At 36.3% G+C, this 13,966-nt stretch overlaps 2 protein-coding genes across 3 annotated transcripts in view; both read right to left on the bottom strand.

Annotated features, from left to right (window-relative positions):
* LOC140925039 (NLR family CARD domain-containing protein 4-like) overlaps window positions 1-8,048 on the bottom strand; it is a 93,805-nt gene extending 85,757 nt beyond the window's left edge. Inside the window, exon 1 of the mRNA XM_073374999.1 lies at window positions 7,290-8,048. Within this exon, the coding sequence (XP_073231100.1) occupies window positions 7,290-8,046 (757 nt within the window). The 5' untranslated portion in view covers window positions 8,047-8,048. The remainder of the gene's footprint in view (window positions 1-7,289) is intronic.
* LOC140924635 (NLR family CARD domain-containing protein 4-like) overlaps window positions 1-12,148 on the bottom strand; it is a 388,290-nt gene extending 376,142 nt beyond the window's left edge. For both annotated transcript variants that reach the window (XM_073374662.1, XM_073374661.1), the window contains exon 1: window positions 12,102-12,148. The gene's annotated coding sequence lies outside the window, so the exon portion shown is untranslated. The remainder of the gene's footprint in view (window positions 1-12,101) is intronic.
* Window positions 12,149-13,966: the final 1,818 nt, after the last annotated feature.

The following is a 13,966-nucleotide window of genomic DNA, read 5'->3' as shown; positions in this document are numbered from 1 at the left end:
CTAAGAGTGCGATAATGCACAACATAATTCTTTCGGGGTTTAAAATGACTAATTAACTTTTCAACACCATTAACAATCATCTTCTCTGGTGCTAGAGGATAACCATTATGTGTTTCCCATAGGTGAGGAGGATATTCCAAATCAACTTCAAATATATATCCTATTCGCCCAAGATTTGACATACTATGATTTGCTTTCTCTAGTATTTCATCTACCTTTTCTAATGTTATATCTTTCATCCATTTAAATCCATGTGTTGGGAGTTGTTGAGACATTGCCCAACCGTAAAGATTATTTGCGTCGAGATATTGAATAAATGTTGACTCCTTTCCAGGATTGTAATCTTTCATATATTTGTTATTCGCTTCCGCATATCTTTTTGATATGTGTGTTATACCACCACGAATACCTTGCTCAAACATCATTAACATATCATAATCATGTAATAATTGTAAATGCTGACCTGTTTCTTTTAGACATGCATCCCAAGCTAGACCTGGGGATGTGTAATAGTGAACTGGATCTAATTTGTAATGTTTGAGACAAGTTTTTCTAAAGTTTTCAAATACATCTGCTAGAAGTAGAACATCAGATTTCAGATAAAGATTGTGATAATCTCTTATTGTTTTACATTCAAATGTATTCCAGACTTTAATTGAATGTTTGTAATCTTCATCACTAATATCTTCATCATTTAGTTTTGAATAGAATTCCTCTTTGGGTGGAAGTTGTGTTTCTGATAATTTATCAAGTGATGAAACATAATCATAAGGATAAACTCCCTTACGAGTTAGTAGATCTACATTTTTCTTGAATACATGATTTGTATTATGAAAATCTTCTTTTGATAAATTTGAAACAAGATTGGCAAGTGATGTTTGAAGAAACTTGAATGAATCTAAAAATCGTATTTCAAAATTTATTGGACACATTTTTCCAAGTTTTAAACAATGATACTCACCAACTTTAATACTTTTTGAAAATGAAATATATTTTTCTTCTGTTGATGGAATACAACTTAAATCTCCTTCTAATCTAGCAAGTTGTTTTATAAACAGATGAGCATCATATCCTTGAAGATTGTGAAATATAACTGGTAATACTTTTGGTTTTTTACACATAAGATTACATTTGTTATGTGCTGCTCCACGATACTGACCTGTAAAGTGACAATGATCTCTAACTTTATCCTCTTTTAATTCACCACCACAAATATGACAATTAACTGCTTTCTCAAATGATTTTTGTTCTGCACTAGTTAGTCTAAGAGGTTTTGGTTTTTGATAAAAATCGTTATAAATTCCTTTAGTTACTTCCGCAAGTTTTTCCACAAATACTTTTGATATATCTTCATCTTCAGAGGTTTTTGTATAAATAATTGGTTTAATTTTTTTATCAACTACCCCCTTTACATAAAAGCAAAATCCTGATGGTTCATGTTTCTGATAATTATAATTATATGATTCTTTTGGATTAGGACTGCAACTATTCATTGGTTTAGTAAAACATTCAAAATCTGCATAAACTACAAAAGGAATAGGAAGTTTTTTGTGATAATTTTTGAAATATAGCATTGAGTTTGGTTCAGGCATTTTTACAAGAGCTGTTTGATTGTTAGAACAATATTTGATATGTTTATCTAATAATTCTTCTTTAGTAAAATGACTAAAACATCTCTTACAAATAAATATTTCACCATTATGACTTATAGTTTTTTGAGATCTTATCAACCTATGAAAATTTTTAATAAGAGTATAATGTGAGGCACCATCTTCTTCATATAAAAATAAATCAATAGTATTTTTACAATCTCTCTTTGCCTCTCTCAAAGGATAAATAATCATTTTGTCATTATTAGAAAAAACATTTATTCCTGGAAGTTCTGGGTTAAGTTTCTCAAATTGAGTGATATTATTTACTTTCATTGGAAAAGTAATTCCTTTAGTATTAAGTGAAAACTCATACTTTTCTAAATCTTTTATTCTTTCCTCGTCTCTATCTCTTGGATGAAGATATCTAAGAATACACCAAAGAAAGCATTTGTCATCATTATTTTTAATGTTAACAATTGCTTTTTTTTTTTTTATCCAAGAAGGTAGATCAATATAAGACGATCCATTATTTGGATTATACTCAACAGTATGAATTTCAAATTTTACCACTTCTTTAAATACCCAATTACTTCCTTTTTCTGAATATGATTCCATTTGCCCTAAAATACTTTCTCTACTACTAAATATTAATCGTTCAACATCATCTGATTCTAGATTAATAATTGTTGGTGAATTAAAATAAGCCTTATCTTCTTTTATATCTATAATACCTTGTGCTTTTTCTATTTCTTGTTTTTCCATCAAACAAACTAAAACGAACTTATATTTGATATTTCTATGATAAGTCAAAAAATAAACTAAAGTTTCATGTATCTGGTAAAAATATTCAATTGGTTTAAGACCAAAAACTCCTTCAATCGTGTATTTATTTGCAAAACCTGAAAGAGATGATTTTTCTTTTACAAGTCCTTGGTCATATTCTCGCATTGCTCTTTCAAGAGCTTCTCTTAAATAGACTGGAGTATCTTTGGGTATTTTTTTATTTTTTATACATTCCTCAAAATACTCATCAAATGATTTTATCCTTTTCTTTTTCTTATACTCCTTCTTTATATCTACTCCTTTTTTTACTTTTTCATTAAGCTTATCTAGTTTTCTTATATCTCTAATTATTTTTTCTTTTTCACTTAATTGTTTATAGTTTTTCTTTATTTCTTTTTTCTTCTCGTTTAATATATATCTTAATTGATCCAAAGATAAACTCTTATATTCATTATCTGTTATAAAGGGTGCACTACCCCACGAACCATTTGCTTGGTTAGACATGACGTCTTCTAATAACTAATTATATTAAAAGACGTAAACCTTTAAATAATTAATTTTATTCTAAAAATCATCACTATCACTATCACTATCACTATCAAAAATATTAACAATATGTTCTTCTTTTTTTATTTTATCATTAAATAAACAAATCAAATTAAAAAGCTCTCTAAAACCTGGAAAGTCAATATCTATATTTAATTCATAAGATTCCTCATCAAACTGATAACTATTTGGATCTACATATAAATCTCTATAATTATCCAGTTGTTCTTCTAAACATTCTATGTTACTAATATCAATATATTTAAAATAAAAATCACTAATATTTCGAAGTTTACCCATTTTTTGAGCCTCCAAAACATTTTTAAAATGTTCAATAAGTGCTTTTGCTCTTGGAGATGAAAAAACTTTTTCAAAAGAATCAGTATCTTCTCCAAGCTTTTTCATAAAATCACCACACTTCTTATTAATCCCTGTTATGTAAAGCCATTCTTTTTTGAAGTCTTTTGCATATTCAGGGATTTTATTCTTAGAAGTATTGGAATTTTTTAAATCCGAAAATTGCGCCACAAAACCCATTTTACTAACTACTGTAGTCAGTTAATGTTTTTGTATTTGGAAGCAAATTAAAGTTGGTAATGAAAGGTAATGAAGTTGAACTCTGGATAGCTTCCTAAACGACATGCAACTTTATCACAGTAACGAGTAACCGCTGAATGTTAATCGTTAACAAACACTGCGCAATTTTTACAAACCTCTACTATGTAGACACCCTCAATTAAGCGGACACTTGGGAAGGTCCCGAAGGTGTCCACTTAATAGAGGTTTCACTGTATTTTACAGCACTTTCCCTATAGTCAATCATTTTGCTCATGTTGCTATGTTGCTTTCGCATTTTTTGCCCCCAGCCCTTCCTTCCCTTTGGGTGTTTTTTGGTAAGCATCTACACATTTCTCCACTGAAGGTCTCAGTGTGACAGTGCCTGGTCGGTGCCACTCACAGGGTTGTCATGGTTACCTTCTAATAATAATAATAATAATAATGTTTATTTCTTATATTGCGCAGTCTAGCATGCGATAAAGATATGATCGAGTGCGCATTACAACACTAAAATCTTAAAGTAATAAATGGCTAGTCCAAATAATGATAATAATAATAATAATTTACAATTTTCGGAAAACAATAAAAGTAAAAATATGAGTTAATAAAAGAACTAATAAAAAGCTAATTTCAAAAGATGTGTCTTTAGTAAAACTTTAAAAATGTTCAATGATTGACATTGTCTAATTTCTAGAGGGAGTCGATTCCATACTTTGGGCGCAGCATTTTCAAACGCCCTATCCCCGAGTGTCTTTTTTGTTCTATAGGTATTGTCCATTAGGAGTATGCCCCGGTATGATCTCAACTGATACCGCGAGCTCTCTTTGATTTTTATCAAGTCTAAAAGATATTGTGGTGCGACGCCGTAGATACATTTGTGAACTAGCATTGCTATCTTGAATTCTATTCTGTGGGTAACCGGAAGCCAGTGCAGGTTGATCAGGGATGGTGTGATAGGATCATACCTAGATATAGTACATACCAGCCGAGCTGCCGCGTTCTGCAGGCGTTGCAGCTTACCAAGATGAACAGCGGGCGTACCATATAATAGACCGTTACAATAGTCTAATCGTGACATTATAATAGCCTGTACAATGGACTTCCTATTATCATATGATAAATACTTTCTAATACGCCGGATGTTATGTAGATGGTAATAAATATTCTGACATATGCTGTTAATATGTGTGGTCATATTCATGTTTGCATCAAACCAAGCACCCAGGTTTCTAACAGAGTAAACCGCAGAAACCTTTACCTCACCTACTTGCAAGTCACTTATCATAACCTTATTTAACTGTGCGCGTGTACCTATAATAAGAAACTCGGTCTTAGCATCGTTCAGCCGAAGTTTGTCTTGGACCATCCAGGTTCTTATGTCTCTGATGCAAGCTTGTAGAGCGTCAACAGCATCCGTCTCAGTAGCAGAACCATCCGGCTTAAATGAGATATAGAGCTGCGTATCATCAGCGTATGCGTGAACGTTAGGGAGATGGGATTCAACAACATTGAAGAGCTTACTTGCGTACAACGTGAAGAGCAAGGGACCAAGACATGATCCTTGAGGTACCCCTTGAGGCAGATCAAAGTCACTCGAATAGCTCCCGTTAATCAGGATTCGCTGTTTCCTGTTTGATAAATACGAGTGAAACCATTTAAGAGCGGTACCTGTAATTCCATACGTCACGCACAGGCGATTCAACAACACTTGGTGGTCAATCGTGTCAAATGCTGCACTCAGGTCTAGCAATACCAAAAGAGTAACTCGTTGATTGTCCATTGCAGCTAGTATGTCATTCTGTATCTTCAATAGGGCAGTCTCTGTGCTATGACCAAGTCGATAGGCTGACTGGAGGATGGGATACAAACCCGACTGAGTAACGTGATCGGTTGTCTGATCATAAACTGCCCTTTCAACCAATTTAGAGAGGTATTGCAGATTACTCACAGGTCTTAAATTGGATAAGGAAGTCCCTTGCTTGGTCTTCTTCAGTCTTGGATCCACAAGGGCCGTTTTCCAGTCAGATGGAAAGTGTCCCAAGGAAAGTGAAGAATTCACGACATTAGTGATGATGGGGAGAAGCATATCGGACATGCCGACTACTAAATTGGTCGGCATAGGATCAAGTTGACAGCTTTTCTTCGATGATCTACTGACCAGCTTCCTTATATCTTCCACAGAATACGTATTGAAATGATCAAGTTTCCTATCGCCTGTAAACACTTTATCCTCAGCCACCGCCCCAGGATGAAGAGTACACGCATCAAGCTCTGCCCGAATCTTTGCAATCTTACGGTCGAAAAACCGCCCGATATCGTTGGCTAAGATTGAGTTGTCCGTGTATTCTGGAAAACACAACTCATTCCTAGGAAGTAACAATGATCGAGTGGCCCTGAATAGCTTTCCTTGGTTTTCACTATTGTCGTTCACAAAGTCTGAGTAGAAAGCACGCTTAGCCCGTGTACTTAAATAAGTAACGTGGTTCTTCAGTTTCTTGAATGCCAACAAATCTTCCTGTGATCGTGTTCTTCTCCATCTCCGTTCTGCTTTCCGGCGTCGCCTTTTTGCCTCGGCTATCTCACTGGTATACCAGGGTACCTTGGGCCTAGCCCGCACTGTTTTGGTTTTTAAAGGTGCGTGACGATCAAGAACTTGAGAGAGTGTGGTCGTGTAATCCTCTACAAGTACATCCAAGTCCAGTGGGGTGATGGGATCGCTATTACCTCGATCGCATAGCCCTGTAAGTACTACATCGTTCGATAGGCTCTCAGCGTCCAAGGATTTAGTTTTCCTAAACTTTATTATCCTAGTCTGAAATGAAGGCTTACTTATGGCAACATGACAATGTACAGCTGCATGATCGGAGAAATAGCGACAGGCGCGTGGTGGACTCGCCAGAATATCGTCAATCTTTCTTGTTATAACAAGATCCAGGGTGTGACCACGTATGTGCGTTGGCTCTGTCACATGCTGCTCCAAACCGAGAGACTCAAGCAGATCTAAAAACTTAAGTGCATCAGTGTCATTAGGAACATCCACATGTATGTTGTAATCACCAACGACAATCAAAGGCTCTTTGGATAGAATAGTGGACTCCATCAGGTCAGAAAACTCCATCAGAAAAGTGTTAATGGGAACCCTGCGGTGGTCATCACAATTCTGTGGACGGTAGACGATCACAAGCCGTATCTTGCGGGAAGTCGACGTTTGGACCAACAACTCGCAAAATTCAAGCGACTCTTGAATTCCATCTCGAGTCGTGCTAACACGAAGTGAATCCTTGTACAGTAGTCCAATGCCTCCACCTATCCGTTCTTGTAGTGGAAAGTCAATAAACTTGTAACCAGGAGGACACAGAGACCTTCTAGGCTCGCTTGCAAGTCCCTTCCGTTTCACCAGGCACCTTTTCCACACCTATCTTTGGTCAATGGGTTTAATTTGCAAATATAGTTGTTGTAATAATATTGTAATAGCAATCTTTGCAATGATTGCCAATCAACCTAAAAAAAAACACTAAGGCGGCGGGGGGGGGGGGGGGGGGGGGGAGTTTCAAGGGAATTTGAACCCATGGCCTCTCTGTTAGCACGACAGTGTTCTAACAACTGAGCAATGAAGACCCATAAATTGGGAGGGCAGGCCCATCTTTTCAGCAAAAAATTATTATAAAATTAAACTCAAACAAGCAAACAATCGACACAAAGCCTTGAGATTAACACTGAATACAAAGCAACCAACATATCTATAGAGATAAAGAGATCTGACTGCATACACTTCCTAAGGCTGGCTGGATATTAAAAAAGTCTACTCACCTTCTCCTTCATTTTCGATTGCCATAGCCTGAGGATTGGTTTCAGCAAGTTGAACACCCCGCCACTCAGCTCTGATTTGTTCTGGTCCACTCAAAAACTCAGCATCAGTATAAACTTGAACTTGCTGAGCTTCAGGGTCTTTCAAAGGTGCTTGCCAGCCATCAGTACAATTTTTAATGACATTCAGAAAGCGTTTGCTCACATAACTTCTCATACCCGTTGACTGCTCTTGATTGCTGGTCACTACTTTCGATGCATATGTTGCTAATTTGGCAGACACAACAACATCTCCTAACTTGGATTTTGCAGGATCTAGGCCACTACATGTGCCTACTGAAATGACTGCTTTGGGTCGTAGCACAGAGGCTGCATTCTTTACAGATACAAGAGAACCACCAGGACCAATACCATTTTTGTGACATCTTAGTAAAGCAACTTTTAACTCCTCTTGACTTTCACCCACATCAGAAAAGTAAACATAGCCAAGACCATCAAACCAACATCTATAGGGCTTTTTTAGCTCACTATAACAAGCTAACAACTCACAGTTTGTAACTGTAAGTAACAGAACGTCAACAGGCAGATCAGCATCTTTTGAAGGTTTGGTTATTGCCTTAATATCAGCGGAGGATGGAAGACCTTTATTAAGCTCAGGAGGGTCCCCTTGAAGGTTGCTTTTATCATATTTAGATGGGACTCCAGTTATAACCTGGGCTGTGATGTCATCACAGCTGCCATCCTGTGAAGATTCTGACATCTCGGATCCTAACCATTTCACCAAAATCATAACATTAACAAAAACTACAGCGTATACAGATACATTATGGCGAATAAAATTCAATTAATAGTCTAATAAATTAAGGTATGAATCATTTGGTGGAGGAATTTTAAAATCAACTACACTCGTGAATATCAGACGTAGCCTGTGGAACAAAGCAAGGAGCTGCTCTAGGGCTTCGTACACTGATCGCCACGGTCATTGACAATGTCCCCAGCCATGGGTGTCAATCTCAACTTGAGAATTGTTGGTGCATGAACACACTCATAGCTGAAGACCAAGTCTATTAAGCCGTTGTGAAAACATAACTTACGAGGGTGAGCAAAATATAGTGATTTGTCGTTACAAGGTGGTGAGCAGATCAATTATTTAGCACGGACAATTAATAAATAGACATTGAAAAATCATGTTATTTTGCGGAGCCGAGATTAATAATCACTTTAGACTTCAATAAGTGAGTTTGTTACACCTTGTAATAAGGAGTCTAAGACACTGAACGGTTACAGTAATTATGTATTCGCTATTTATCTGTCAGCGGTTGTTGTTTAACGCATGCGCATTAAAGCAGGTCAGCTCGTGAGTAGACCGCCATGTTGGAAACGTGTTTCATCTAGTTAAAGGGACTGGTTCACGATAATGCGCATGTGTGAGTTCTGACAGTAGCTGATTGTTTTTCAACCAATCGGAAGTGAGTTAGATGCATGCAAGTAAATTTACAAAATTCAAACTAATTGTTCGCGACGCGAGAGTATTTCCGGGCATTTGGTTTGATTTTATTTATCCCCATAATTCAAGTTTATTCTTTGCTACTCCTCAGATATATGTTGCAGCCGATAAGAGTAAGATTTACAGCCCTGTCCTGCTTTGAAACAAACATTTACCAACGTGTATTTTTACGAGGTCGTACCCACGCTAACAAAGCAGTCACCGATCGGCAAACAAAATTTGTAAACAAACATCTTATTACTGTTCTCTCAGTTCGCCTTATATAAATCCAGAAATACCTACAAGTAGCACCTGACCGGTCACAAAAACGTACAACGTATGAGTCTAAAGATTATCCTTAATTGAGCATAAATTTCAAATGCTTATCAGCAAATGAACAAATTCATTCGCGTTGCATCGGGTCAGTGTTCCGCAAAACAAATGTTATCGAGTAGCGCACATAAAGAAGCTAGATTATAAACAGAATACTCAGGCAATAATTTATTTTAAACACATCAATTCTTAAACATATACGATCGTAAAGCAAAGATACAAGGAACATTTCAAGTGTACCAGATCGGTGAAGATCGCGCGGCCTGTTGTGGTATAACTACAGGTCGGAGTCAAAAATCAAATCAAAGTTGAACGAACTCATGCCTTTAACCACTTTCCAAGTGTCGTGTATACTTTTCGTAAGCCACACACTACTCCTAGAACCATACCAGATCGATAGGCTAAGCTTCTCTATCTCCAAAGACTCTTGAGAACGTCCTGTTGCCGGACGGCCACGATGCTCTTCTGAACCTCCATGATCAAAACATTATTTTTTGGGTCTTCTTAAAACGTAACCAGTCGAACGACACAACTACACGTTAATCACCACTACCGAAGTATAACTAGACCGGCCAAAGCGACGGATGTCCGAATAAAACGAAGGATTTTCAATGATTGTACCGGTAATGGCGATTTCGAATTTAGTGTTGACCAGACAAATTTATTCTGAAGAGACAAACGGCGCGCATGCGCATTATCGTGAACCAGTCCCTTTAAAGCTCACCGTGTTTGGAACCATCGACTGGTTTCTCCATATTTAACAACAGTACCAAAAACTGTAGCTTTAAAATGATTCATTGCCCTGCTGAATCTACATTAACTAAGACACTATAGAGATTTTCGTGTAATATGTAAAAAACGAGGGAGAGTGTTTCATCATAGGTTCCAAACACTAAGAAACAGTTGAAAGCACGAGACCGTGATGTCTTCTCAAATAAAACAATAAGAAATTATGCAGCGAAATGTTTTCTCTGGTATTTCATTATTTGTTTCCATGAGTTGCGGTAATCAATAAAACACCATTAAAATGCAAGTGTTTGATCTCAGATGAAAAACATGTTTCACCTCAGATGAAAACCTGGTGGTGTTTTACAAATGTACCTGGTGTTTCATTAGGTATCAAGATTCATCCACCTGACCCAAATGGTTGTAATTTAATGGCTTTTGACTGCATGATCATGGATAATTAATGAGTTTGAAAAGTAATATATCAAAAACGACAGGCATGGTTTCATCTGATATCCAGACACCGAGAAGTGGGTTGAAAAATGAGGCGTAGCTGAGTTTTTAAAGACCAACTTCGAGGTGCACAAGTCTGGATATCGGATGAAATACTGACTGGAGTTTTTGATGTAGCTTTTTATCAAATGAACTACCATAAATAATCTACTAAGCGCAGCACCTATACCGAAAATAATTTAATAAACGTGAATAAGCACCGCCGTGGAACTAATTTGGGTATATTTACATATTAAAGCCCCACCTCTGTTACAGCGCTTGATATCGCTTGAAAAATAGGACTTCAACCAACTCGTGAGTTCTAAAGTTTTAATGTAGGGAAACTCTTGAAACCAGGTTCATATAACAGTTCGAAGTGAACATATTTCATACCATACTAAATCGTGCATAGTGCTGCTCTCAAATGAGCGCCACTCTCGTATAAGCCCCGCGGCGCTTAATCAATCATTTATGGCACAATTTGATGGAGAAAGTCAAAGATAAATTTCGCAAAATTTTATGATAATAATTATCTGATATCCAAACCACTGTCACGGTGAGTTATGATTTTCGTTGTTTTCTCTTTACGAACAAGTTTGAGAAATTATTTTTCTGCGGACACGGGAACCAAAACTGCGCATGATCAGATCAGTTTAATCAGTGGGTTACGTCATCTGAAACGTTCATTTGACATATATGAATTAAATGCAATTCGCCGCTTCTATATATGATACAGCTGATAATACACGCCTTGTACTCCAAGCCTCACTCCAGGCAAATTTTGCAAAGTAATTTAAAAGCGAAAACAATACTTTGCCAAATTATGGGTGGTAACCAAGGTGTATTATGGGTAATATAAAAGTGGCCTATACAATGAACCTTACGATTTAAAGCTAATTACCTAACCTACGAACAGAGCCAAGACTCCGTGTTACAAAATATTCACTGTCACGACGTTATGCGCTCTTTTGCAAAACAATGCACACTACATTCCTCCACATTTCATTTTGCTAAAGTACCCTGCAAACTTGGACAAGTATTTTTAGCAATGATTTAATTAGATTTTTATGGTAAGTAGGTTTGTCCACACTCGCAATGCTCAGAAAACATGGGACTGTAGGCATTTTGAATGCCATTTGCATGTTTACATCTGAATTTCAGTTTGCATTCACTTCGAGAACCACCATAAAAAAAAAAACAATAATCAAACACATGAATAAAGATATTACAGAGAGTTTAAGCAGATCCATTCTAAAACTCATTAATAATTCATAAAAAGAAAACAAAGAAGATCACAACTGTGACGGTGGTTTGGATATCAGACAGTGGCGGATCCAGGGGAGGAGCCCAGGGGGCCCAGGCCCCTCTCTAGTTTTTAGACTAAACTGATGAGGCCTGAAGAGCCGAAAAAATTTTTTTTGGAGACCGCTCTCCCCCCCCCCCCTATCTAAGGTCTGGATGACCGAGCCCCCCCTTATCTCAAGTTCTGGATCCGGCACTGTCGGATACTAAATACCATAAATTTCATGAACTTTCTCTTTGAAGAGATATGCAATCTGATGATTTTGTATAAATGTTTTATTATTGTCCTGAGAGACTGAAAACACTTCGAGTTACGACCCTCAACCTTGCACTGAAAAACTTGGGAACGAGGCTAGACAGATAACAAAGCTACTTCAGTTTCTTGGGACAAAATGGGCGCCATGTGACAAAGGTCCATCAAGGGCTCTTACTGACTATAAAGGACTCAGTTCACAGACTATAACCTATTTCTTTACCTGCTGTTTTTGAGTGATCTCTATCAGCAGACTCTTGTTTTGAAACAACATCTGTAACAGCAACAAGAATAAATTTGAACAAGACTGAAAATTTACAAGTCACTATATTTGCTGACGTTGAGGGGGATAATTATTGAAAAACATATATGCAGGTACATGTATCAGAGCGTTTTTGGCACCAAACTATTTTGCATGGTAGACTGGTAGACCTGGCGCATGTCATAAAGTCATTCAGGTCACCGAACAACAGTGATGCATTATGATGATTTCTTATAAATGTGTTGATTTATGGGTTGAACGTCAAGGGAAAGTTGTAAATTGTCTTGTTTAGTGAAAGCAGTCTTTCAAAGGACTGAAGATTTCTGACTGTGAGTTAAATTATTATTTATTCGATTGCTAACGACATGCAGTTAATGTTGATGACAATTATTTCGAAACTGGCGAAACTTATCATAAAAGACTTGTTCACTGAAATAATCAAATTGTTAAATCTTGATCTATCTTTGAAGTATATTATATGTGTGTAATTGATGTCAATATCACATGTATTTTAATTGCACTATTTCTATATTTATTTCATGGTATTTATTATCTTTCTTTCAGAGATACTAGCAGAAATGCTGCTCTAATATCCGAATTGAAATAAAGATATGCATATGATTGATTGATTGATTGATTGACTGTGAGACCACTACCATTTAAATATATCCTCAATTTGCAGGAAATCTAGATTAATCGTTCTGAAGCTGCTTATATGACTTGACGTTGTGCATTAAACTCTCTTGCATTGCCAGTACAAATTTAAGGCAATTTTTACTTTATTTGAAATTTTTGGCTACAACACTAAAAACAAATCATGAACAATGCTTTTCACGTTCAAGAAACAGACATTTCAACTTTCCGTAGAAAGTAAAATTTGGCCTCAAATTGTTTTAATTAAAGGTTTTCAGTTATTGTGTTATTGATTTCCAATAAGATTTAATGTGAATGTAATCATTGACAAATGTCATACAGCAATATATATATGTAGTTCACCTCTGTGTTATAAATTATCTTGCTGTCTACTTATATTCAACAATGTGCAATGGTGGTTATTTATCACTGAAAACGGGAGGGTCAAGCCACCATAACGTTGGTACGTAGTCTTCTTTCCAGGTGTTCTTTGTCTTGCAACACCAATGTTAACTTCGCGATGTGGCGTTCATTGCAGGATATAATTTTTCATTCTCTCTTGTTTTTTTTTATTAATCAAAGCATGTCTTATATTACAATCAGCAGAGTAAAAATAAACTTATTACAACGATTTCTAAGATAGTTCACTTGCAAACGGCGCTCAGCGTCTAATGACCTTCATTCCAACTAATATGTCCTTTGCAATTAAATAAAAAAAAACAAAAATAAAAATAAAAATGGTAACTGGTAACTATAAAGAAAACTACAATTTAATACGTCCCTTGCTCGATCAAAATAATATATTTACAGGAAGGTGCTCTTTAGTGAGTGAGGCGGCGTTGAGGACTAATGTTGATAGCATTGTAGTAACTCACCTTGTAAAGGTATGTTTTCCTCCCCGTTATGGTCTTCTTCAATATTTCCGAGTAATAGCTTTGATAACTCATCCTTTGATATTGCTAAATGAATTATGGTCAATAAACAGAATACAATGGATACTGAAAAGACCACAATAATAGCAATGTTGAGGTTTGATTTCTCTTTGTATCGTAAGTCGCTGCATGTGAGAGTTGTGTTTGCTGAAAAACAACTATACTCCGCAGGATATTTAAGTTTCTGGTAACACAAGAACAATACAATCATGGCAACTAGAAGGACAAACTGACTGCAAATGTGAATAATAAACACCCAAA

The sequence above is a fragment of the Porites lutea genome, chromosome 14 (genome assembly GCF_958299795.1).
Source record: "Porites lutea chromosome 14, jaPorLute2.1, whole genome shotgun sequence".
Lineage (NCBI taxonomy): Eukaryota > Metazoa > Cnidaria > Anthozoa > Scleractinia > Poritidae > Porites > Porites lutea.
The sequence above is the reverse complement of the archived record's forward strand: the minus strand, read 5'-3'. Positions and strand labels throughout refer to the sequence as shown.